The sequence below is a fragment of the Doryrhamphus excisus genome, chromosome 15 (assembly GCF_030265055.1).
Source record: "Doryrhamphus excisus isolate RoL2022-K1 chromosome 15, RoL_Dexc_1.0, whole genome shotgun sequence".
Taxonomy (NCBI): Eukaryota; Metazoa; Chordata; class Actinopteri; order Syngnathiformes; family Syngnathidae; genus Doryrhamphus; species Doryrhamphus excisus.
The window spans coordinates 247,127-274,050 of NC_080480.1; the positions used below are offsets into that span (position 1 = coordinate 247,127).

Here is a 26,924-nt window from a genome sequence, read left to right on the forward strand (position 1 = left end):
TACCATTTGGAAAGCGTCTTTATTTGGAATATCAGATCACATAGCAACATTGTCACAACATGGCTTCCATTATTGACGTGCAGCTAAACATGACACAACTCAGATGCTTTTTTTGGATGCCGTTGGCTTTTAAGTGCCAAAGAGTAATTGGTGGACTAGAGAACAGTGACTGGTTCAAACACATTCATCCTCTCACTTCCCAGCAGTGCCAGCCCAAAGCCGCCCTTGAGCACAGCACGTGAAGGGTTGGGGGTTGATGTCTTCCTGCATAAAGTGGTTGACGTGGTAAAACGTACAGTATCGTCGTGTCTAGGCTGAACCTTTTCTGACAAATACAGCATGTCCTTGGATGCAAGTACACTATAGGAGAACTCCTTCAATAAGCTCCTCCTCCTTCAATAAGCTCCTCCTCCTTCAATAAGCTCCTCCTCCTTCAATAAGCCCCTCCTCCTTCAATAAGCTGTGCCCTGAGAATACAGTGTTTGTGGCCTTAGAATAACTACACCATCACCCCCCCACAGGAGCCCTGAACAAGACAGGAAGCAACTGGAATGGTACAGGAACTGTGCAGGGAACAGCATAGTCAGCAACACCGCCTAGTTTGGTGTCGCCGCATTAAAAGGCGTGTGCAGTGATGCTCCTACCACATATGATTTTCCATGCGGATCCAAACGTCTCGGCTAAGCCGTTCACTAAATCAGTGCAAAATTCCTAAATTTGAGCACAGTCACGATCAGGTGCCTTCAGCGTTTGTGGTCTTTCCCACTTCCATGAAGCGTCTACTCTACTGTATATATCCAACTGAAAAGCAGAGTGGCGTGTGGATCCATACGTTGGACTACATAAACCTTCAATGTAAGGCAAGCGCGGAAGCAAGAGCCGTCATAAACACGTAGCAAAAACCTAAAATACATTTTTTTATTGGAGATATTACTTTGGTCCCCTTCCAGTAATCAGTCTTCATGTGAGCGTACTTCTTTCCCCGTTTAGTCGTTCTTCAATTAGAAAAATAAATCCTACATTAGGGATTGTTTCATAGCTGGAATGTCTCCTTAGAAAAATATTTTCTCCCCCCCCCACTTTTTTCTTTGAATGCATAGATTGTCATGGTTGCGTTGCCCCCCCCCGGCCCCCCGAGTATGTGGTGGGGCTGGGGTGTCGGTGGGTCTCTTTATTCGGGCTTGGGCTCGGGCGTCTCGCTCTTGGCCTCGGCGTCCTCGTCACTTTCCCCGCCAGTGCGGGTCACGATGCGACGCATGGTGAAAGGGACCTCGCCACGTCTACAAAAGCGGCAAAAAGGCCACGCATCAGTTCCGTTGGATTGCTGTCCAACCTGCGGCTCCTTGATGACCAACACGTTTATCTCGTACATTTTAAAGGCAAACATGACAGAAATCACAGTCTTAAAAACCTTTGAATACTTTTACATCCATCCATCCATCTTCGACCGCCGTGCGGGAGGCCGGGAAGATGGCGACAAGTCACATGACTGGTTCATAATGTTATTATATCTAAAAATGGTTGCTTGCTTACAAAAGTATGCCTTTAAGCGCATTTAACGTAAACAAAAATAAAACATGGCTCTGACATGTCTGTACGTCTTCGCCAAAAAGGTTCCCGCCCCCAGACCAAGATGAGGGTCGTCCCTCGGCTCACCTCAGCTTGCTCTTCAGGCTGCTGACTTCTCGGTTCATGGCGTCTGCAGACTCCGTGGCGTCCTCCAGCTCCCTCTGCAGTTTCCTTCGGTAGGCGTTGGCCCGCTGGGCTTCTTCCTCCGCCTCCTCCAGCTGGCGCTTCAGCTGCTTCATGCGGGAGTTCAACTTGTCGGCCTGGGAAGACACGATGGGGGCGATGGGGGGGGGACCAAAGCATGAGTGCATCCCAAACCGTAGCATCTGGACAATTTAGGCCGCTTTCATGGTCATGGACTTTTTCTAGACTAGACGTTGGATAAGTGGACGCGCTGCAGACCCTCTACGGTAGCCTAAGGGAGAAAGCAGCCCCCCCACTTTCCTAGCTCTTCATCGGGGTTGAGCGTGACGTTGACTCGGTGAGGAACCACAACGCTCAAGAAAAGCGTCATCGCAGCTGGAAGGCCACCATTTTATTGCAAATGTTGATGTGAAACCTGAGTAATAAATAACGTCGATGCCAAAAGTAGCCGATAGGAACCATTTGGCTCCATGTTGCCCCAGCCAGTACTGGTATGCTTTGGACCGTAATACAAGGTGCAGCCAGTGAACTGGACCTGGACTTGGACCTGGACCAACATGTGGACCCGAAGAGCAGCAAAGCGTATTGGAGGATGAAATGCATGAAGATCAGCAACCATGGGTCTGTGGCCTACAGAGCGTGATCTGGACAACAGTGACCCCCCCCCACAGACCTGGTCTTTGTACTGCTCCGTGTTGCGTCTCTCGTCCTCCACCTGAAGAACCACCTCCTTCAGTTTTTTCTCCGTTCGCCTCACCAGCTTGGTGGCGCTTTGCCGCTCCCTGAATGAGGAGCAGAACTGCGGTTAGACTGGAGTCCTTCACCTCCTTGCCACCAGCAGGGCTTCACCTGGTCTCCATGTCCAGCTGCTCCTCCATCTGAGCCAGCTTGGCCTCCAGGGCGGCCATGTTGGCCTTGTACTTGGACTTCACCGTCGCCTCAAGCTCCTGCAACTTGAGCTTCAGCTCCTTGTTCTGACGCTCCAGCTGGGCGCGAGAACCTTCCACGCGCTGCGAGGAACTGCGTTCGGCAGCCAGCTCCACGTTCATCTGCTCCGACTGCAGGAGGCCATGCCGTCACACCGCATGCTAACCGTGCTACAAGCTAACCAGACGCACCTGCAGCATGGCCTTCTTCAGCCGGTCGTTGACCAGCTCCGTGTTGCACTGCTCCTCCTCCAGCTCCTCCTCCAGCTGAGCGATGCGTGCCTCCAGGCGCCTCCTCTCCTCTGCGATCTGAGCGCTGAGGAGAAAGGAAAGCGAGGAAAGGTGAGAGGAGCAGAGAGGAGACGCGGAGCAGGTTCAGGCGACCAGGCGTACTTCTTGGAGGACTGGTTGTTCATCTCGTCCTGCAGCTCGTCCCTCTCCTGCTGAGCCTGGCGCTTGGCTCGTTCTGCGGCCGCCACCTCCTGCCCAGGATGAACAAGCAGACCTTCAGCGTCCTAGCGTCTCGTATGAAGATGGACTTCACAGAATGAAGCAGACCTCCTGCATCTGGAGCATATCGGCCTCCATGCCCTTCAACTTCTTCTCGTTCTCCTTACTCTGGGCTAGTATGTCCTCCCTGGACATGCGGGTGTCATCCAGTTCCCGGATAAGCTCCTTCATCTGGGCCTGAAGGGCGTACAGAAGATACCAAACGTCGTCAAAAGAACTAAATATGAGGTGCTTTCATCAACATCAGACTCACCTGAAGCTTCTTCAGCTGTTTGAGGGCTTCCTCACGGTTCTTGTTGGCCATGTCGATGCCCGCCTCGAGTTCCTTCAAGTCCAGCTCCAGCTTCTTCCGTGAAGCAACGGCCGCAGAACGCTGCTTGCGCTCGTCCTCCAGCTCCATTTCCATCTCACGGACCTGGAGGCAGGGCTCGCGTGTCAAGCAAGCAGACCTTCATCGTTTGGAGCGAAATGGTCCATCTGAGGGTTTCTTCACCTGCTTGACCAGGGACCTCTTCTTCTCCTCGCCCATCTCGTCACGTCCTGCCAAATCCCGCTCATACTGAGCCTTCATGGCCTGCAGGTTGACCTCCAGACGCAGCTTGGCGTCCTCCGTGGCCTGAAGCTCATCCTCCAGTTCCTCCAGCTGAGTCTTCATCTCCTCCAGCTGCTGCTCCATCGCACGCTTGGACTTCTCCAGCTCGTGCACCTGCAGGACATGATGCTTCCAGAGAAGATGCCCCCAACAAGACCAATGAAGGTAAAACCTACGTTCTTGCCGACGTCATCCTTGGAGGACACCAGATCCTCCATTTCTGCCCGCAGAAGTTTGTTGTTGCGGTCCACCTCGTCCTTCAGATCCATCAGAGATTCCAGCTCACGAGTCAGAGACAACGCCCGAGTCTCCTTCTCACGGGCCTCAGCTTCAGCTCGATCTCGCTCCTCTGCGTAGCGTCCAGATATGTTCTTCTCCTCTGCCAGCATCTGGAGAGCGAACAGGACCAGAAGGTTGAGGTGGCATCTGACTGACCTTTCCAATAGTTTGAGGGGGCCTCACCTGGTCGAACTTCTTCTGCTTCTTCTCCAGGTTGGAGACGGTTTGCCGGAGTTGGTCCTGATCGATCACCATGTCGTCCAACTCCTGCTGGAGACGCGTCTTGGTCTTTTCCATTTTGTCGTAGGCGGAGCATTTCTCCTCCAGACGCTGGTGTGTTGCCTCCAGCTCCCTTTGCACCCTCTTCTTTCCCTCTTCGGCACTCTCCAAGTAGCAGGAATCCTGCTCGACCTTCTTCTTGAAGTCTGCAAGCTGATGGCGAGACCACAGACCAGTTCCTAAACATCTGCCCTTCCCAGCTGGGACCAAAACTTGGGGTGCTCCTCCACCTGAGACTGCGCCAGTTGAAGCTGCTTCTCCACGTTTCTTTTGGCTTCTTCTTCCTCCTCCAGTTGTTCTCTCAAGCTGTTCTGCTCGTCCTCCATCTGCCGCAGACGCGAGGCCACCGACAGTTTTTGACGCGTCTCTTCCTGAAGCACTTCCTGTGAGACAAGGCGTTGAAGACAACAACGTGGGCCAATGAACAACGTGTGTGCCCGGCTGGACCATCCTAGCGTTCGTATTCATCTCAGCTGTACTGTGTACTGTGTACTATGTACTGCGTACTGCGTACCTGCACATCCTGCAGCTGAGACTCCAGTACAGAGTGGTCTTTGGTGGCCTTGATGGACTTGCCCTCCACTTCATTGAGCAGACCAGTCACGTTCTCCAGTTCAGCCTGTGGACGGGAACGCCAAGTCTTGATGGATCAAAGTACTCCACGCCGTACAGTCACGTATCAAAGTACTCCACGCGGTCCGGTCACGTATCAAAGTACTCCACGCGGTACCGTCACGTATCAAAGTACTCCACGCGGTACAGTCACGTATCAAAGTACTCCACGCGGTACAGTCACGTAACAAAGTACTCCACGCGGTACAGTCACGTAACAAAGTACTCCACGCGGTACGGTCACGTATCAAAGTACTCCACGCGGTACGGTCACGTATCAAAGTACTCCACGCGGTACGGTCACGTATCAAAGTACTCCACGCGGTACGGTCACGTATCAAAGTACTCCACGCGGTACGGTCACGTATCAAAGTACTCCACGTGGTACGGTCACGTATCAAAGTACTCCACGCCGTACAGTCACGTATCAAAGTACTCCACGCGGTACCGTCACGTATCAAAGTACTCCACGCGGTACCGTCACGTATCAAAGTACTCCACGCGGTACCGTCACGTATCAAAGTACTCCACGCGGTACCGTCACGTATCAAAGTACTCCACGCGGTACAGTCACGTAACAAAGTACTCCACGCGGTACAGTCACGTAACAAAGTACTCCACGCGGTACCGCCACGTATCAAAGTACTCCACGCGGTACCGCCACGTATCAAAGTACTCCACGCGGTACAGTCACGTATCAAAGTACTCCACGCGGTACAGTCACGTATCAAAGTACTCCACGCGGTACAGTCACGTATCAAAGTACTCCACGCGGTACAGTCACGTATCAAAGTACTCCACGCGGTACAGTCACGTATCAAAGTACTCCACGCGGTACAGTCACGTATCAAAGTACTCCACGCGGTACGGTCACGTATCAAAGTACTCCACGCGGTACGGTCACGTATCAAAGTACTCCACGCGGTACGGTCACGTATCAAAGTACTCCACGCCGTACAGTCACGTATCAAAGTACTCCACGCCGTACAGTCACGTATCAAAGTACTCCACGCGGTACGGTCACGTATCAAAGTACTCCACGCGGTACGGTCACGTATCAAAGTACTCCACTCCGTACAGTCACGTATCAAAGTACTCCACGCGGTACAGTCACGTATCAAAGTACTCCACGCGGTACCGCCACGTATCAAAGTACTCCACGCGGAACAGTCACGTATCAAAGTACTCCACGCGGTACAGTCACGTATCAAAGTACTCCACGCGGTACAGTCACGTATCAAAGTACTCCACGCGGTACAGTCACGTATCAAAGTACTCCACGCGGTAGGGTCACGTATCAAAGTACTCCACGCGGTCCGGTCACGTATCAAAGTACTCCACGCCGTACGGTCACGTATCAAAGTACTCCACGCGGTACAGTCACGTATCAAAGTACTCCACGCGGTACAGTCACGTATCAAAGTACTCCACGCGGTACAGTCACGTATCAAAGTACTCCACGTGGTACAGTCACGTATCTAAGTACTCCACACGGTACAGTCACGTATCAAAGTACTCCACGCGGTACAGTCACGTATCAAAGTACTCCACGCGGTACAGTCACGTATCTAAGTACTCCACACGGTACAGTCACGTATCAAAGTACTCCACGCGGTACAGTCACGTATCTAAGTACTCCACACGGTACAGTCACGTATCAAAGTACTCCACGCGGTACAGTCACGTATCTAAGTACTCCACACGGTACAGTCATGCCCCCCCCCCCCCAGAAAGTCATGCCTACCTGCATTTTTCCAACTTTGTCAGTTAGCTCCAACCTCTGACGCTCGCTCTCGGAATGTTTGAGCAGCAATTCCTGGACTTGAGCTTCGGCCTTCTTCCTGCGATGTTCCGAATCTCCTTTTCCCTGCATCAAGCCCTGGAGCTCGATGGTCAGCTCGTTCTTCTCCGATTCCAGAGCCTGCTTTGCCTTCTCCATCGACACTTTGTTCTGCACATTCATTCCCACACAAGAAGTTCATGAAGCCTTCAAGGGCCGACCGTTTATGGAGAATTCCAAATCAATCCATCAATCAATCAATCAATCAATCAATACCCGCTTGGCCTGCTCCAGCTGCTCGTTCAACTCGTCGAAGGCTTGGTTGTGCTTTTGTCGAATGTCCACCATCTGCTGCTCGTGGACTCTGGCCTCGTCTTCCAGGGACTTCTTCAAATGTGCCACCTCCGTCTCCCGCTTGGCTCTGAGGAGCGACAACACAGCTCACCTCGTGTTCGATGCCGGAATAGGCCGCCACTTTTAGGACCTTTGCTCGACTAGCCATTACAAATAATGCTTTCATGGTAATGGTCATGTGTTATGACTTATTAGCATCTATTAGCATACCCTTATGTATGTTTACATTTACTACATATTGTTATGACTTATTAGCATCTATTAGCATGCCCTTATGTATGTTTACATTTACTACATATTGTTATGACTTATTAGCATCTATTAGCATACCCTTATGTATGTTTAAATTTACTACATATTGTTATGACTTATTAGCATCTATTAGCATACCCTTATGTATGTTTACATTTACTACATATTGTTATGACTTATTAGCATCTATTAGCATACCCTTATGTATGTTTACATTTACTACATATTGTTATGACTTATTAGCATCTATTAGCATACCCTTATGTATGTTTACATTTACTACATATTGTTATGACTTATTAGCATCTATTAGCATACCCTTATGTATGTTTACATTTACTACATATTGTTATGACTTATTAGCATCTATTAGCATACCCTTATGTATGTTTACATTTACTACATGTAAAGGCTATGCTTTGTGTTATGACTTATTAGCATCTATTAGCATACCCTTATGCATGTTTACATTTACTACATGTAAAGGCTATGCTTTGTGTTATGACTTATTAGCATCTATTAGCATACCCTTATGCATGTTTACATTTACTACATGTAAAGGCTATGCTTTGTGTTATGACTTATTAGCATCTATTAGCATGCCCTTATGCATGTTTACATTTACTACATGTAAAGGCTATGCTTTGTGTTATGACTTATTAGCATCTATTAGCATACTTATGTATGTTTACATTTACTACATGTAAAGGCTATGCTTTGTGTTATGACTTATTAGCATCTATTAGCATACTTATGTATGTTTACATTTACTACATGTAAAGGCTATGCTTTGTGTTATGACTTATTAGCATCTATTAGCATACTTATGTATGTTTACATTTACTACATGTAAAGGCTATGCTTTGTGTTATGACTTATTAGCATCTATTAGCATACTTATGCATGTTTACATTTACTACATGTAAAGGCTATGCTTTGGGGGTCGGCCTACCTGAGTTCTTGCTGTGCAGCCGTGGAGTCTATCGTGTCCTCCAGCTCCGTCTTGAGGGCCTCCAGCTCTTCTCCCAGGTCCCGGCGGTGTTTCTCGGCTTTGGACCTGGACTGGCGCTCAATCTCCAAATCGTCCTGCAGATCCGAGATCTGCGCTTCCATCTCTCTGATCTTTTTATGGGCCAGATTCTTTTGTGCTGCTTCATCCTCGATTCTAACAGATGGAGGGACACGGCATGAATGCGTTTGTGTCGTCGTGTGGCGGTCGTCGTGTGGCGGTCGCCGTGTGGCGGTCGCCGTGTGGCGGTATCATGTGGTGGTATCATGTGGTGGTCATCATGTGGTGGTATCATGTGGTGGTCATCATGCGGTCATCGAGAGGCGATCAAACGCACCTCAGCAGAGCAGCCTGAAGTTCTTCCTCCTTTTTGGCCAGCTGGGCACGGAGCTCTTTGACCTGGGCCTGCAGATCAGCAATTTGGTCGTGTATTTCAGTGAGGTCCCCGTCTAGCTTGCGTCGGTTCTTCTCCAGCTCCTGGCGCTGCTTCTCCTCCCGGCGCAGTCGGTCTGAGAGAGTGTAAAAACGGAGTTTGGTGAGAAGAACAAAAAGGAAAGGGTCGTCCCTTCGTACCCTCCAGGTCGGTGATCATGGCCTCATGCTTGGTCTTCAGCTTCTGCAGGCTCTTTGATTTCTCTTCCTCTTCTGTAAGGTTGGTGGTGAACTCAGACACTCGGTCCTCAAGCATCTTCTTCTCCTGAACAAGGAACGGGGTACATGCTGAGCATATTCCTTCCTGGCTAACATATGATGAAATACACTCCATGGTTGGTTTCCATTCCATGAGTTACGTTGATGCCGTATGATGGAAAGGAATATCGAAATAAAATAAAATAAAATTCATAAATTGAATTGAAGAATCATTTGAATACGACTTTCCATATCCCAACCTTGTTCAGCTTGATGTTATGATCTTCTAGAACCATGACATCCTCTTCAAACTTCTTCATTTTGGCCTCCATGGTGACCTTGTCCAGTTGCAGCTTTTGCCGAGCCGCCTCCTCCTCATCCAGCTGTTGCTCCAGGTCCTGCACGGAGATCACGGAGGAGCATGACAGTGACATCAGCGGCACAGAGCGCAAAGTCACCGAGGGCCGGCTGAGAGGAACTCACGGTGATATTCTGCTGCAACCTCTTCCTCTCCGACGTCAGCTGAGAAGCACGCTCTTCCTCCTCCTCCACGCGGGCTTCCAGGTCGTGGAGAATCTCCTCCAGTTCCTGCTTCTTGGCAGCCAGACGAGATCTCATCTCCTCAGCCTCGGCGCAGAGCTCCGTTTCAGCCTGAAGCTGCTCTTGCAGGGCCAGCTTCTCGGCATTCAGCTGCACAGAAGCAGAAGGTGAGCCATGCTTGCTCCGTAGCTCGCCAAGACAACACCCTCAACAATCCCAGTCTTTGGTTTCACCTGGTGGTGTTGGTCCTCCAGGTCCTGGAGCTGCTTTTGAGTGTACAACTGTTTCTCCTTGACTTTGCTGAGCTCTTCATCCTTGGCTTGCATCTCCTCCTCCTGTCTGCTGACTTGCAGCAGCGGCTTCACCTGAGGGTTCCATCCGTCACATCAATGCCCAGGTATCCAAAGCGGTGAAGAAAAGCAGGACGGTGGGTTACCTTGGTGAACAGCCTCCACCACTGCCAGTTTCGGAGTTTGAGATAAGCAGCACAGTTCCTCTGGATCACCTTCATGGCAGTCAGCTGCTGCTGCCGCTTGGCGAAGGCCCTGCCGAGACAGACAGGAAGTTACACACTCTATACCAGCATGTGGACTGGGGGGCGGGGGGGCAGGGGGGTCTTACCTGCGGGCCAAATAGCCTCTGCACCAAGCCTGGAAAGTAATGATGATGTCTGTGATCTTCATGTCCCGCTCCTCCTCCAGGTGAGCAAGAACTCCTGCTCTGAAGAAAACTTTACTTTGGCCGATACGGTAAAGGTTGGGATCCAGCTCCAGACTTTTGATCTGCAAGACACGCACGTACGTACGCACGCACACACACACACACACACACACACACACACACACAGCAGTCAGCCTGGCAGCAGAAGTGTGAGTCATGTGGTCCAGGATGGGGGGTCAGGTCTTACCATCAGCACGCAGGCCTGCTTGCCGTCCATGAAGCCCTTGGGGATGGCGTTGGGGGTCAGGATCTCGTACCTAAGAGTGGAGCACACAACATATCGGTAGTGTCGACACAATATGGCCGCCGTCTGATGTTGGTGCCTGTGCTCGCTTAGTAGTGTGGAGCTGTGTTTTGCCTCAATGTCGACTTGGCTGCTTCCCACGGTTCCTAAGTAGGAACGTGTAGATGGAAGCAAATATGTATTTACGTGAAGTTGATTTAGCAGACCAGGCGGGTGTTGAGGAACCAACCTTTGTGGCTGCCCACCATGACCTTCGGTTCTAGCTGTGTTTTGGTATTTTGGTCTTCTACTTGTATCCCTTAGAGACTCGGGAATACCGTGGTCACTAATTCGTAGCTGAACGATTTCCACGTGAATCGGGCATTTCGGCTCCAACCTAACCTGCCTACCAAGCCCTAGTGTTGAGGTGCAAGCCAGCAGACGTTTGGTTACCTCTGTCTGAACTCCTGGAAGACGATGCGGTTGGGGAAGCCCTGTCTGCAGATGCGGATCCCCTCCAGAACTCCATTACATCTGAGCTGGTCCAGAACCAGGTGGGGGTCCAGTTTCCCTGCCTGGGGGTGGTCCAAAAGGCAAAGTCAGCAGAGTGTGAGATCCATTGAGACGCCAGCAGGAGCTCCTCTCGTACCTTCTTCTCATGGTTGGGGATGATGCAGCGGACAAAGTTTGGGTTTGTGTTCCTCAGCGTGGCCATGAGCTTGGAAAGTTGCTCTTTGTAGAGCTGGCCCACGGTGCGGAACATGCCCTTGCGGGTCTTAAAAGCCCCCGGCATCTCGGACATGCCGGAAACCTTATCCAGACCGACGATGCGGTCCACTGAGCGGAGAAAGAGAAGAAGAGCTTGAATGAAGGACTCCAAAATGGCTCCCTTGAAGGTAAACATCAACAGGGAAACGGCAACCAAATACACGACTGATGACACGCCACTTCCTCTGGATGGACAAGCACCAGGAGAAAGGATTGCATAGCGAGGTGATAGGAGATAAGGGAGATGATAGGAGATGATGGACAGCACACAGTAGACGGGATGCAGCAAAACCAAAGCCAGTGACGTGTAAAAGGATTTCAACCACGGGGGGAGGGGAGGGGGGGGGGGGGTCAGTGCAGGGGTGAATGTCAACCGCTCACACAGTGGTGTGCTAAATGTCTGAGTGCGTTGCAAACGTGGAAGTTTTGTGATGACCCAACACAAGAGCATGCGGTATGTACCCATTTCTGCAGTACCCAAGACCACCACCAGGAGGCCCACAAGGCTATTACATGGGAGAGGGAGAGGGAGACTTCAATGACGGAGCAACGGCCGGCGTCAAGCACACAGCAGCCTGGACATTGCAGGACGGTTACTTGTCAGGTGGGCGTGGTCACGGAGGAGAAACGGGGCAACAATAACGCTAATAAGATCGGGAAGAAGAAACTTGTCACCTGAGTCCGAGTGGAGAATAGGAAAACGCTGATAAAAATAGGCTCTCTGAGTTTTCTGTACCTCTGAGGCATCAAACGTATGCACGCACCACGGGGCCAACGAGGAGGACATGAATGGGGTTTGAAGAAAGGGTGAACACAGAGGTAGAGAACCAGACGGTAGAGAGAGAGAGAAAGCAGTGTGAAATGGAGAAACTACCCCCCCCACGCGTGAGCCAACTGAGGGTCGGGCGCCTCACGTGGTTAACAGACGAAGCTTTGATGGTACGTTGGACATCAGGAGAACAGGTGACTTTCATATCTTATCTCATCATCTTCTAGACTAGCTTTTGTGTCTTGACGAGTTGCAATAAAGTTTTCATACAAGAAATAATGGCATGTTCCGTCAGCCTACACCGACATTATGAAGCTCTTATTCCGCTGCTGCCGTAGCTTCAGGCTGCTTAGCGATCAGGACGGTAACGGACTACAACAAGCCGACAAAGCGGCCATCATCTCACGTTGGTGGACAGACGGGTTCCTCTTGGTTTTAAAGGGAGCCTATTTAAGGCTAAATATGGCTGCCATGGGCAGAAGACCGGAGGGTTCCTGTCCAAAGGTTCCCAGGTGGTTCTCCAGACTCACCGTCCTTCCAAAGCTCAGAGACAAACTTGTCAGTGGACTGGTTGAGCAGCGAGGCCACGTTGTCGTTCAAAGGGTCCATGTTCTTCATCAGCCACTCGTCCGCTTTGTAGTCCACCTGATGAGAACCAAGAGACAGACCTGTCAGATCATCTACCGCTTTGGGTTTGGCACCTTGACCAACAGCGACGCCCGCCCACCTTGCCGGCGTAATGGATAATACAGAAGTCTGCTTCGTCCTTCAGTTTCTTGGGCTTGAAGAACTTGGGGTGGGTGCCCTGCTCCTGGAGAACTTTCTCCACAAAGCTCTTGTCCGTAGCCTTGGGGAACCAGCATTCTTCATCCAGCAGAGCCAGGATGCCCGGTGGGCTGGCCTGCGCATGATGAGAAGAGGGATTTGGAGAGCAAGGTCCTGAAGGCTCCAACAAAAACCTCCCATGGTTGCCCTACTCACAGGCTTCTCGATCAGGTCTATGCAGGGCTGCAAGTCAAGACCGAAGTCGATGAAGCTCCACTCGATGCCCTCCCTCTGGTACTCTTCCTGCTCCAGGATGAACATGGTGTGGTTGAAGAGCTGCTGCAGCTTCTCGTTGGTGTAGTTGATGCACAACTGCTCAAAGGAGTTCAGCTGGAAGAAAAGCAAAAGCGTTGGAACGCCGCTTGCGGCATGTAAACCATCCTGGCAACCATCCTGCACACGGCCATGGTGGTCATGGTCATGGTGCTTCTGATTTAGCTTCTTTACTTTCACGGCTTCTCAAGCATTTGTCCATTTAGCATGATGTATCTTATGGACGTGAATATTTAAGTTTCAAGACGTTTCAAGCCTAAAAAAAACACGTAGAGGAATGAAGAAGGTGCATGGACAACGTGAATGTAGGACTCTGGACTGGTCACTAGGTGGTGCTAATAGTTCTGTGAGACTAGTACTACGCTTGATGACGGGAACCAACAAAAGGCTTTGATTGTAAAGACGGAATCCGACTCCGAGACCGCAATCAACCAACGAGGGATTACTGGACTCGGACTTACCTCAAAGATCTCAAAACCGGCGATATCCAGGATGCCAATGAAGGAGGCTCCCTGCCTCTTGGTTTTGTCCAAAGCTTTGTTGATCCTCATGACTAACCAGCGGAACATCCTCTCATACGTGGCTTTGGCCAAGGCCTCCACTGCAAATTCTGCTTGCTCTTGGGTCTGGGCCTTCTGGACGTAGTCCCGACCCACCTTGATCCTGGGTGTCAGGATGGCCCGGGTTAAATCTGTCACATTCATCCCCATGAGGTGGCAGACCTTCTGGGCGGCTGGAGGATGGGTGGGAGAGGAGAAGGTTTAAGCATGGTGAGGAGCATGGTGAGGAGCATGGTGAGGAGCATGGTGAGGAGCATGGTGAGGAGCATGGTGAGGAGCACGGCTCCCGTCTCCAGTATAATCCAGGCTTCAAGGGTCCAACTTACCAGTGTTGTCGGGCATGGAGGCCTGGTCGGTGTGACGCTCCTTCTTGAAGCTCATGTTCCCCAGCTGCAACACGGAAGCCACCACCTTCAACATGCCTGCAGGAAAAGGCCGAAGGTAAACGGTGAGAGACAACAGCTCCTTTTGGTCGGAGGAGCAGGGAGTCATCCCGGGACACGGGCTCCCTCACCTATCTGCTCCTCCTCTGGGATGCTCATGATCCTCATGGCGTCCATGGTCTCTGCAAACAGGTCCTTGTCCTGTTGCCCCGGAATTGTGACATTCCCATTGGACAGGAAGCGGTAGTTGTTGTAATTTTCAAGGAGGAGCTCAGCTAAAATAGAGAAAAGACACGATGGAGGATCAGGAGGAAAGGAGACAAAACGGACAGGAAGTCTTTCTTACATTAATTGTTAATTAATTGTTAATTGTTAAACTTACCACGTAATTTATCTCCAGCTCCTGTCAGCAAGTAGTAGAAAATATGGAATGTTCGTTCTTCCCTGGCCTGACGGATGGCACGGGACTTTTCCAGCAAATCTAGCAGTCAGTCGGTCAAGGAAGACCACGTTGCATCTTCAGCAAAGATCATGATGAACCATGATGTGAACGGATTGGGACTGATATCGATATCGGCGTGCTGCCTTCAGTGTTTGTCGCTATTGTGCTGCTTGGTGACGCATGGGAAGTTTCATGCAAGTGGGATGGGAACGGGATCACCCCCCCTTCTTTAGACAGCACCATGTGGGTAATCAATACAAACGGCCTTTGCCGCTTGTAGATACTTTTGCCTCAACCGCCTAAAAAGATGGCATTTGACATAATTAACAAGCACCAATGAAATAACATGTGACATCCTGAAACGTATCAACCCCAAAGCCACACAGAGGCCAGGATACAAGTTTCAATGTTGGCACCAACAATGTACCCATTGACATCAAAGTTGATCCTGATGAATTTTCCCTGCAAGTACATGGGAATAATACTTGAAAAAGGGCTAAATAAAAGGAGCTTCATGATAAATAAAACAATCAGTCGTACAAATCTGGAGGAGTTGTCATTCTTGACCGTCTTGGCATTCCCAAATGCTTCCAGGATGGGGTTGGCCTGCAGAAGCTGCTTCTCCAGCTCCCCCTGGTGGCAATACAGAGAAGGTCAACACCATGTTTCACCACCGAGTACCTACCTCACACCGCTCAGTCTAGTTGAGCCAAATGACCAAGACTTACCATGGAGTCCAGATCAACACTTACTTAGAGGCACTTTGGTCTGAAGACAATTAGGACGTAGTGTACGCAAATAGGACAATTAGGATATAACGTATACATACTGACAATTAGGATATAACGTATACATACTGACAATTAGGATATAACGTATACATACTGACAATTAGGATATAACGTATACATACTGACAATTAGGATATAACGTATACATACTGACAATTAGGATATAACGTATACATACTGACAAATAGGATATAACGTATACATACTGACAAATAGGATATAACGTATACATACTGACAAATAGGATATAACGTATACATACTGACAAATAGGATATAACGTATACATACTGACAAATAGGATATAACGTATACATACTGACAAATAGGATATAACGTATACATACCGACAAATAGGATATAACGTATACATAATGACAAATAGGATATAACGTATACATAATGACAATTAGGATATAACGTATACATACTGACAAATAGGATATAACGTATACATACTGACAAATAGGATATAACGTACACATACCAACAATTAGGATATAACGTATACATAATGACAATTAGGAAATAGCAGAAACATCCAGACAGGACAGAGTGAGACACGTTACACCCAATCCTTTTCCACCCAAGACACACGAGTGCCCCAAAGCACAAACACCCAGAGACCCTGACCCACCCGTCACCAGGGAACAAGGACCCAGAAATCCAAACTCATTTGTGTTGGTTTAACGCTGGAGCCATAAATAAGTTAATTATTATATCTATTATTTCTAATACGGGTTTAAAACGTTGACCTGTCCATCCAGCCTAAAGATGGGGGTGCATGAACACACCTAAGACCGCTTCTACATTAGACGGGAGGAGCGCCATAAAGAACCGTGGTCTTCTGCTGCCTGCTAGCGTAGCAAATACACAAACAACACGCTAGGACAAACAACATTTTACACCACGCCTGAGAAGCTGTTGGCCACTCGCAGAGCAAGAAGAGGAAATCCTGCACAAAGCAGAAACATTTGGACATGGGGGGGGGGGGGCGCCATAGAAGTCCTGAAGAATTCAGCCATGTAGATAAAAGTTCAGCTATCAGCTCTGCACATAAAAGGCAGTAACTGCAGTCATTTCCTTAATTAGGGCCCCCCCCCCCGCCCCCGCCCCCGCCCCCGCCCCCCCCCTTATCCTCCAATTGTCTGGCTGAATTTTTCACAAGAACACGTAGAGCTTCCTCTCATCGGCCAACAAACTTCCTCTCTAAGCTCTCCCCCCGTACCACGGAAGTCCCACATTCCCACAACAGTGTGCTCCAGCCAGGGCAAGGGACGAGGGGGGGACGGGGGGGGGGGGGGGGGGGGGGCGATGACAGAAGCAGGTGGGGAAGAAGAATGAATAAAAAGGGAGGAGAGAGTTAACTCACATGTGACAGGATCAAGCTGTTCTGTTGATGGGAAAAGAGAAATACAACAACCTCAAAAATGGAATGATGGACGGGATGGAGATGGGGGGGGGGGGGGGGGCATTCTACAGCGGGACGCCTGAATGCGTCTTAAAGCAGTGCTGTGTTTGGATGCTTGCATGGCGGCCATGAGCGAGAAGCAGCCAGCCAAATGCGAGCAAGGCTGGTTAAATATGGCCGCTGCATCCACGAGGAACTTCATTCGTGGTAAAATGGGGGCGTGTCCAGGTCGGGACGAGAGGTGGGATTTATAAAGGGAAAATAGCATGCTTTATAAGTATTAGAGTACTTTTAGAGTACGCAGGCTATTAGTACAACTTCTACATGAAGTTCTAGACATGAGGACCTGGTCCAGATGAAATGCCAAAGCTTTACGTCTCCATTGAGGGCCAGCGTATCTCCATGGTTTAGCTTCTCATCCACACTAACGCCCTTCCTGATGCCCTGAGAGGATATTTCTGAAAACGGCTTCCAGAGAGGGAAAATGTGAAAAGGCCGGCTTGTATTCCATCGTTTCCACTGGTCATCCCTTCCCGTCTGGATTCAACCATTTAGGAACCCGCCACAGTGTGGACACTATTAGGTTTTAAACTGGGACACCTGGTGGTCTTGGGCTGTTTCTATGTGATAACAGGACGCCTGAATGCAATGATGTGGTGATGGAGGAACAAGTTACACAACTCCTTCATCCACACAGCAGGAGAACAGGCCTGGTGTGGAATAAAACAGTACAGCTTGATAGGAGAGAAGGGGACAAGGGGACAAGGGGACAAGGGGACAAGGGGACGAGGAGCTTGAACCGACCTGATCTTTCTTGTTCTTGTGAGAGGAGGCCACGTGAGCCAGATACTGGATGACCTTCTTGGTGTTCTCAGTCTTCCCAGCACCAGACTCTCCTCTATGAGGAAGCAAACACATCCACGGCTAAGTGATCACCGCCGCTACAGCAAAGTGGGGAAGGACACCAGAGGGAGGGGCCTTACGTGCAAAGAATGGACTGGTCCTCACGATCTGCAGAAAAGACATCCAAATTAGCCATGATGCAGTCTTGGTAAAGGGTAGCGCTCATTGGCTTAGAGAGGCCTGGCCCCACTGGCGGGCCCCACTGGGGGGCCCCACTAGCGGGCCCCTGGCCTGTCCCCACTAGCTGGCCCCACAGCTCCAAGATGTAAAAGACCAAAATGTATGATTTGCCTTAAAACCAAATAAATAAAATATTATAAATATATAAAATGTAACAAGAAAGTCTAATCCATTTTATCCCCCCCCCCTGTGGTAGAAGTACGTTCCACATTCGAGAGTTTCATGTCTTCTCTCGCCTGCTCTGTACAAGCGGAAACACACTGGGGCACAAACAGGAAGTCAACATCCGGCTTCCTGCTGCCTTTTAGTAAAGGACACGCCATCAATGCAGGGGGGGGGGGGGGCTGTCATATGATTGCCCCATGATAATGGGATGGTAAGAAGATCAGCCTTGGTGGAATATCTTAGAGATATCTTAGAATATATTTATATACCCCCCCCCCCCCCGTGCCAAGCCAGGCCAGAGGTGCCCTCCCAGGCTGGGAGCCAGCTGCTAGACATGCCTGAAGGCCACGCCCACTTACCCTGCATCATGCTTCTGTAGGATATGTCGGTGATGGCGTAGATATGAGGTGGCATCTCGTGCTTCTTCTTGCCCTTGTACATGTCAACAATCTCCTCCGAGTAGATGGGCAGGTTCTTGTAGGGGTTAATGACCACACAGAAGAGGCCAGAGTATGTCTGAGGAACAGAAGGACACGCTTCAGACAGAAGAAGAACTCCAGTTGGCCGACTCTCGGGGACCATGGCTAACGTTTTTCTATGTCGGTCATCAGGTACTGAATGATTGATGATCACATGACTTGATAGTTATTTCCATGTGTCTGATATCCCGTCTCTTTCAGCAGAGTAGAAGCCTTCTCGTGAACTCCTCCGTTACGTAATGTCGGCCCCACCCAGCCCCAAGCTGAAAGTCAACGTGGTGCAATGTAAGCTAGCACTGCTGCTTGACAGGTTAGTCAAGTCCCGTATAGAGTCAAGAACCCGTGGGGGGACAATCATGTCTGCTCGGGTCCAACACCAACGACAGTAGCGGCACGACAAGCTTTCATTTTCTTCTGGCTGCTATTCCACATATCTGCACCAGGCATCTTCCCCTCGGGGGGGCCCGGAGGCCCTTGGAAAAGCTTTGGTTAGACGGTCCAGCATCGGTCATGTTTCAGCCGTACGGGACTGGGCAGGGCATACTCACATATATGAGACCGGAGTAGTATCTCTCCTTCAGGTTGTGCAGCACAGACGCCTCGTTCAGGCAGGTGAGCTCCGCCATGTCTTCCACCTTGCTGAACTTGGGCGGGTTCATCTTCTGGATGTCATCCTTGTTCACGCGGATCTTCTTCCCGGAGTCTGCCAGCTCAACCATGCACTCGTCGCCCCGCTCCTCCTTCACGGAGCCGGCCTCGAAGCCCAGGCGCTCCGAGGGAACCCACACCAGCTTCTTGGACGCCCAGTCCGCCTGCGCCAGCGGGTTGTTGATCAGGTTCCGGTCCGCATACAGATACTTGTTTGGGTCCGACATGGTAGCTGTTTGATTGGAAGACAGACGGGGGGGGGGGGGGTCGTGGTTAGAAGGCATCAGTTACAGTACAGGATGCACGGCTTTCATGACTTACCTCCCCAAGAGTGAAAGTAAGTGAACGATGGACACAGACGGCCATTTTAAACCCTGAAGCCTCTCCAGGCTGGGAAATGTTATGGACTTGTGAAACACTGCCCTCTGCTGCTCTACTGCACCATTACAACTTTCTATGAACGTTATCATAAAAACGTCGTTATTCACAATTAGAAGCAGAAAAAATAAACCTGTGACTATGGAGTACCAAAGTGAAGGGGCGGGGCTCTACTGGGTTACCGCCCATTCTTGGCGTCCGACTACACGGTGTGGGGGAGGGGGGCTTTGCTGACATTTGCTGCTCTCCAACTTTCACAAACAATCTCTGAAGAATGTCAAGGTCACGTCCATGCGGCCGACAACAGGAAGTGCCTGCTCCAGTCAGGTCACATGGACACAAAACTAGCGAGGACTCACGCTGCAGGGCAAAAACACTGAAATGAAACTAGCGACCAAACCAAAGAATACGACGTTAGCTTGCTCAGTGGCTGAGACGTCCATGTTTACATGTCAGTTTGTGGTTGGTGCTTCATCTCCACATCAATGCCATCAAACAGCAAGAGTGATCCATCAGAGCAGACCAACATGTCAGGTGTGGTCTCCTTAGCGATCGGCCCATCCAGTGGAAAATGATGGTAACCATGACAACCATTTTGATGGCGATGGCAAGGGTCCTAGTGTGACACTATGATTTAGATTCAGTATATATGTACGTCATACATCTTCAAGGCTTTGACAGGGAGTGCTGTGGTTCAATTCCCATAGCAAGGCACTTCAGGGTGTTACCAGGCATTACCAGAACGGAGACAAGAGAAGCATCCCAGAGTCTCCAGCCAATGTTTTCACACGCTGGGGCGTCCCAGACGTTACCCTTGGGATGATCACGTAGCCTAGCGTGTCCTTTCTCAGCGTCACGACAGTCACTAGCTGTTCTGGGCGCCGCAGGAACAGGAAGCCCGCCTTCCAGCGTGGTTGCATCATTCATCATCAACAAAGTATATTTACGTCAATAACGATGATTAGGGCCAGATGGTTTAGACACCATATTCCCAACGGAAGGCATGTTTACCATGATGCAACGCTACAGACATGGTTTACCATTAGCCTTCCCAGCACAGATGATTCCGATAGATTGTAGCTGAAAGGACTCATTCCGAGGTGGAGCTCATTTAGTCGTGACTCCATTGCCGTTAGTCAACCTTCACGGATGAAAGACGGCAAGCGCTCTAGCCAAAATAAAGAAATAAAGCGCTAGTTGTCAGACCCTTGAGTTTCTTCCAGAGGTTTTGTCTTGGAACGGGCCTTTCCAGCACATTACCCCCCCCCCATCTGTGAGAAAGAAAGCAGAGCGAGGAGCCATTCTTCTCATGACCCCTGCCTTCGCCCATCCTCCCTTCATCCTCCCTTCATCCTCCCTTCAACCTCCCCACGCTGCAGCTGAAATCCATCACGACCAACGCTGCCTCCACGTCCAAGTCTTGTTGGACCGTCTCTCCAGAAGACTAAACTCCCTGCCGCCCTACCGCCCTGCCGCCCCAACCAGCCTCTGCTGTTTATCCAGCCTTTTCAGGGTCGCATTCCTGCCATACTAACCTCTCCATCAGGGAGAGACGCATTCCACAAATGTCTCTACTTCAGCCTCGCCTGCCGGTCCCAGACCTGATTACTGCAGACATCCTTCCACTGTTTGCATGCCCTGACTTCCATCCATCCATCCATCCATCCATCCATCCATCCATCCATCCATCCATCCATTCATCCATCCTATTATCAGACGTGCCGTAGCTCTGATGGCTGCTCGGGTCAAACAGACCGGTTCAGTTCTGATATGGTGCTAGGCACACCCATCCTGAGGCCCCCACTTAGCACGGAGGAGATGGCAAGGCAGCACCATGTTTGTTTACAAGAATGCTGAGGGAACTTACCACCATCACAGAAAAGGGCCGCTTGATTTGCTCACCCTAACCCACCTGCAGCACAGTCCGGGTAATCTTTGTATGGGAGCCATTTCCTAGTGCTATTATGTCGTCATTGCCGACGAGCCAGATATCTATGACAACCTAAAACTTTGTTGTTGCTTTGGTCCCATCTCTGCCAAACTGGTTCCTGCAACATTGTTGGCTGATCTTTTGTCAAGATCCGTTTGCAGGTTTGTTGATTTCTGCTCGACTAGCTTGACACACATTCAGTGACACATTTGGAAGCCCCTCCCAAGGGGGTGCCTTAAGACTGAAATAACACCACCAGGGCTGCTCCACATTCAACCGGGAGAAGGAGAACGCTTCCTCCAGCTTCAGACAACCACAGACATGGACCTTACCCGATGACGCGGAATCCCAGTTAGAGCAGCACCGGGACGCTCATGAAGCCACACAAGTTCAACTGGTGGCCCTCGCCGCCCCGCCAGCTTGGGACGCCAGTAGGGTGAACATGCCGCAGACGGCCATTCCAGGGGATTAGCAGCGACGCAGAACAAAGTTACTGATTAGCTCCATACGTGGCAGACGGCATTCAGGGAAAACTGCTGCTGAAAAACTACAGTATGAAGATGATGACTGTTATGCCGTTAAAAGCGTGAAATCATTCATGCTAACCCGACAAAGCTGCCAACTCGGATAAACGAAGCGTGTATTGAATGACATCATCTCCTCCAGACTAAATCACGGAATAAAACTTGGATAAAAATGATGTACGACCTTGAATAAATATTGAAGAAAAAGATGTCTGGATCATCTACAAGTCCCAGAGGCCCCACTTGGTCAGTAGAGACCCCATGCATCCCATCCGACCCGTTCCTTTCCTCCTCCGTGACTTCCTGACTTACTGGAACAACCGGGGGTGGTGGCGTCTCCAGCAGGGTCACACCACGCCGTCAGACCTTGGCATCTCTGGATGTGCTCCAGCTAAGCCACATGGACCTGCGTGTCGGACCGCCCCCCCCATTGACAGGAATATCAATGACATACAGCGTCAATACCCCTGGGCTCGCTGCAACGGGCATCAACTGCTCTTCCCTCTTTACACCCCCACCCCCACCCTGCAGGACCCCCCTTAGCACCTTTTCACCACTTTCATCCCCGTGGTCTGGTGGCTTACCAACGGTCAGATTAAAGCTGCCAGCCAGGCTTTGCAAAGGCACTCGGGCGGAATTCATTCCTGCTTCACATCTCCCCTCTGGACTCCATGAGGGACATGGGATGTGGTGGGACGTGGGGCGATGTGGGGCGATGTGGGGCGATGTGGGGCGAGCACAGCGACTGCTTTTTGCCTTGGGTGGAAATCGTTGCTACAGTACAGGATTGGGTAGGTAGCATTTTCCTGGGCGCACGCACACACTCGTACGCACGCATGCACACACACACACACACACACACACGCATGCACACACACACACGCATGCACACACACACACGCACACACACACCAAAGTATGAAATGAAGACATTGCTGGAAAATAAGTGCCTGCATGACAACTCCACATCCCTTTCCACATTACTTTCCACATTCCCCCAAAGCACCCACTTGAACTGCAAGCTGGCAGTTGGACGGCCGCCATGTCTGGTCCTTAAAGCTACGGCAGCATGCCATACCCATTTGTGTCAGCCTCTGTACCAACTCCATTCTTACCCATGTACCGGCACGTCATTTCTCATACCATATGGTGTACGCCGTGCCAAATTAGCCACTGATACAACATGTGCCATCTTAACGTAAACATTCTGTCCAATGGTCAACTAAAGCCGCCACTCTTTAATCCCCCAACCATCCATCCATCTATCTATCCATCCATCCATCCATCCCGACAGCAAAATCCTTTCAAGGATTCTGCTTCAAGTCAGCCAAACACACGTTTCCATGATGTTCTGAACTCCTGTTTTGATGCTAGTGTCCTATTCAGCAAAGTGATGCTGCCTGGAGTCGTTGTGCAAAGCTTTGGGTCTTTAGGGTGTACTTCAACTTCAACTTCCCAAAGCGGACATCAGCAAACATTTCCTTTCAACAAATGTTATAAGACAAATAATCATTAGCTGCAGCAAGAGTACGACTGACAATACCTGCTGCCTATAATAATAATAATAATAATAATAATAATAATAATAATAATCATCCATCCAAAGGCGTTGGTGTGGTGAGCCGACAGCATTAAGCAGCAGGTTGGCAGACATCAGCTGAGAGGACCCGTGTTTCTCATGACCAACAACGCCCCCCCCCCAGCCCACAGGCACGTTGTACCACAAAATAAACCTCCATGGCGTGTCTGACTGTCAATCAAGCGTGCAGCACAGCTGGGAAGCGTCGCCGTGAGGCTGCATGCCTAACGCAAACACAACGCTGTCCTCTCTCACGAAGCCAACGCACCCAGCAGTGGCGAGGCACAACGTCATCAAATACTGACGAAGCGGAGGAGAAAGGTCCAAATCGAGTGTCAAAGGGCGTTGCTGTGGCGTGGACGGGAAGTGAAAGGAGCTTTGGAAGATTTCAACACCTGGAAACTCCTGTCTTGGCCGCCCGAGGGCTGTCAGACAACCACGCTAATCACACGTCCGACTGGTTCTCACTTGACATCATTTGCATAATTACTTAAGACCATGCATGTTCTCTCTAGCTCCGCCCCCATAGTGTGATGGCCTGCCTGCAGGAGCCACCCGTCCTGATCTGGCCAAATGTTTACCTTGTGGGGATAAGGCTGAATTCACACCAGGAACGGACAATGCAGCCATGTTCTCCTTCAACTTGCAGGTGGAAAACCAGTCAAGAGGAAAGGAGGAAACAAGACATTCCAATACGGATGCAGGATCTACTAGTACTCAGGTTTCTCATAGGAGAGGTGGATTACACGTAGAGCACCCAAATAAAGGTGTACCCAGCAGTATGCCCTGTGGCCTCATTGCGGCAATCTACAACCAAGATTAATCAGACTAACTGCTGCCGAGGCTCTACTGAGCATGCGTAGGAAAACCAGGTGCTTTACAACGTCAGGGAGAGACAGACATGAAGGTGGCATGCTGGTGAGGCTGGAGTGGTGACGTCATACCGGCAGACTGACCACACACGAACCACTCGATAAATAACAGTACGCTCGTTCAACCACACCGACAGAGCCCGGTGTACATGTACATGTACATATACATGTATATGTACATGTACATGTACGTGGGCTACATTTAAGTTCCGGCTTTCCTCCTATCGCAGTTGGGCAAATCACTTCCTGTGTCTGCCCTTGTGGCTTTTAGCCCGCACCAGCTGCCACCACGCAGATGCTACACTTGACTTCCTGTTCCACGCGTGTGTGTGTATCACAAGGCATGCTTTAATAGTTGGATCCATCACTCGGAGAGCCGAATAAAGTCATTCTGAAAAAACGTTCCATGAGGCGCCACTCCGGTCGGCGGCCCAAAGAAGTAGCATGACCCAGCTTCCTGGTCCCCTTCCGGTCGTGACGGGCACAGAGAGTGAATCATGGAGGAGCGTGTAGCGAGAAGAAGCCTATAGGCTAGGGAAGGTTACCTGCTTCGAGGGTGCAGGACGCCTTTGGAACGATGGCTCAGTCGGCGTCGACGTGACTTCAACTTTCTTTTTCCAGTCGACTGCCGCAGTTTCGCAGGGAGTTGAAGCTACACTACAAGCGGCGGTTTCTCCCTCTCCGTGTCCGCTTCTTTCGATGCTTTTTTTCTATCCCGACTTCCTTATGCCCTCCCTCTTCCACTCGCAGCTCACTGGTTCGCCAACTTAACTCCGGTACTCGCGTAGCCTACTGGGGTGCGGTCCAAGGCGAGGCGGGCACCGGCCATGTTGGATCCCCGCCTCTTTGACCGATGGCTTCAGCTGATTGGCTGTCGCCGTTGCCGGGACCAATCACGTTCCGTTTAAGTGGGCGGGGCGAACAGAGCAGGCAAAAAAAAAGAGCTGAAGTTGAAAAAGCCGAAGAGGAAGGTATTCGGACAAATGGTGTATAATAGGAAAGGTATGTGCACGCTAAAGGATTGTTATGACCATATAAGTAGCATTCATTGTCATCAGGTTGTCCTGCATGTCAACGTCTGCTTGGACTACAATCCTCCGTCGTAGTGGGGAGGCCAACTGGAGGCCAATACGTCAATTATCTCCGTCTAAGCTTATCATTTTTTAGGAATATAGAAATCAATAGTCTGGGGTCACTGAGCAGCACACGTGGATCTGGTAAACATTCCGTGGACATTTAAGCCAAGCCATTCACTTTCTATACGCTTGTGCTCATGAGGGCACGCTGTGCTGGAGCCTATCCCAGCTGACTCCCAGTGAAATCCCAGGACACGCATGGACCACCAAGCAGCATTCACACTTCCACACTTCCACACATACATGGTGTAGTGTTCCATATCCCTTCCATATATTCCCGTGAACATTTCCCAAGTATTCCATTCAACCCTTTAACACCCAAGCTGCCACTGCTGACGTGACGATGCTATTTAGAAACTAGCGTTTGCGTATTAGAAATAATTCCTGTGCGTTGAAGTGTCGTATGGGTCATTACGGTAATCCCAGGCAGCGTGTCCTCCAAGATGGGGCCCTGTTTCAAAGCAGAGTGGGGGTTCGTATGACGACGTTCTGTGGAAAGTGATATTGTATCTGTGTTGTGTTTTATTGAGTCCAACAGATTATGTGATGAAGTCATGTGCTTCACTCTCAGGCTGCTGTCAATCAAACAGCGAACCAACGTGCACGGCGAGTCGAGTCAACACGCCATGGGAACTGCTGCAGGGCATCGACTAACGAACGCCGAATGTCAGTCAGACATCAGAGGCTGACCGCCGTCCGCTTTCCTTCTTGTCATCCAGTCCATAATACAAAATCCATACGCAAAGCAGGCACACTTGATAAAGAACTCAACCAAAAATATCAATAACCCTGGTGGGTGTGGACCGGGACAAGTAGAACTGTTGGCCAGGTAGAACTGTTGGCCAGGTAGAATTGTTGGCCAGGTAGAACTGCTGGCCAGGTAAAACTGCTGCCCGGGGCCAGTGGAAAGGCCGCGACCAGCAGGGAAGCATTAAGAGTGGAACATTGTCAAATGAAGATTGATGACTCGGCAGTCCTTATCAGTTGGAGATGATTAACTGGGATGGAGGAGCAAGTACTGGGCTACAGTCATGGCGGAGATCGTTCTTAAACAAGTATTTGTTAAACATCTTCTGAAACCCAGAATCCAAGTCAGTTAAGGTTTGGCCACAAAGGCTTTTATTCCAAATGCAAACCAGATGACGATGTTGCAATATCCATAACCGCGCCAGTGGGGCTGCATGACATGCTACATGACATGCTACATGACATGCTACATGACATGCTACATGACATGCTACATGACATGCTACATGACATGCTACATGACATGCTGCATGACATGCTGCATGACATGCTGCATGACATGCTACATGACATGCTACATGACATGCTACATGACATGCTACATGACATGCTACATGACATGCTACATGACATGCTACATGACATGCTACATGACATGCTACATGACATGCTACATGACATGCTACATGACATGCTACATGACATGCTATGGCGTGTGTCACAACGCTGGTCACGTTTTCCCA

The 26,924-nt window shown here is 50.1% G+C and overlaps 1 protein-coding gene across 2 annotated transcripts; it reads right to left on the reverse strand.

Moving 5' to 3' along the window:
* Nucleotides 1-25,113, reverse strand: LOC131103594 (myosin-9-like). 2 transcript variants are annotated; one of them, XM_058049986.1, is made up of 41 exons: nt 24,844-25,113; nt 18,916-19,247; nt 18,248-18,404; nt 17,624-17,651; nt 17,445-17,538; nt 16,602-16,622; nt 14,980-15,072; nt 14,838-14,901; nt 14,380-14,478; nt 14,129-14,272; nt 13,941-14,036; nt 13,516-13,787; nt 12,938-13,111; nt 12,684-12,857; nt 12,487-12,601; nt 11,069-11,256; nt 10,873-10,994; nt 10,384-10,453; nt 10,098-10,258; nt 9,913-10,021; nt 9,710-9,841; nt 9,420-9,626; nt 9,197-9,334; nt 8,880-9,003; nt 8,644-8,815; nt 8,250-8,462; nt 6,968-7,112; nt 6,656-6,862; nt 4,814-4,918; nt 4,530-4,682; nt 4,204-4,452; nt 3,918-4,130; nt 3,643-3,855; nt 3,403-3,564; nt 3,198-3,326; nt 3,033-3,121; nt 2,832-2,955; nt 2,563-2,771; nt 2,387-2,495; nt 1,657-1,829; nt 1-1,280 (listed from the first exon to the last, which is right to left on the reverse strand). In XM_058049986.1, the coding sequence occupies exons 2-41, from the start codon at nt 19,240-19,242 to the stop codon at nt 1,172-1,174; spliced, it is 5,883 nt and encodes a 1,960-aa protein (XP_057905969.1). In that variant the 5' UTR covers nt 19,243-19,247; nt 24,844-25,113; the 3' UTR covers nt 1-1,171. The 2 variants fall into 2 exon arrangements, with proteins under 2 accessions (XP_057905969.1, XP_057905970.1); XM_058049987.1 differs by lacking the exon at nt 16,602-16,622 and having other exon boundaries at nt 24,844-25,112.
* Nucleotides 25,114-26,924: the final 1,811 nt, after the last annotated feature.

Coding starts and splice junctions, on each gene's coding strand:
- LOC131103594 (XM_058049986.1), bottom strand. CDS start 19,242: ATGTCGGACCCAAACAAGTATCTGTATGCGGACCGGAACCTGATCAAC. Junction 9,842..9,912: donor GGTGGAGGCTGTTCACCAAG/GTAACCCACCGT, acceptor TGGAACCCTCAG/GTGAAGCCGCTGCTGCAAGT. Junction 4,919..6,655: donor ACAAAGTTGGAAAAATGCAG/GTAGGCATGACT, acceptor TCCCGTCCACAG/GCTGAACTGGAGAACGTGAC.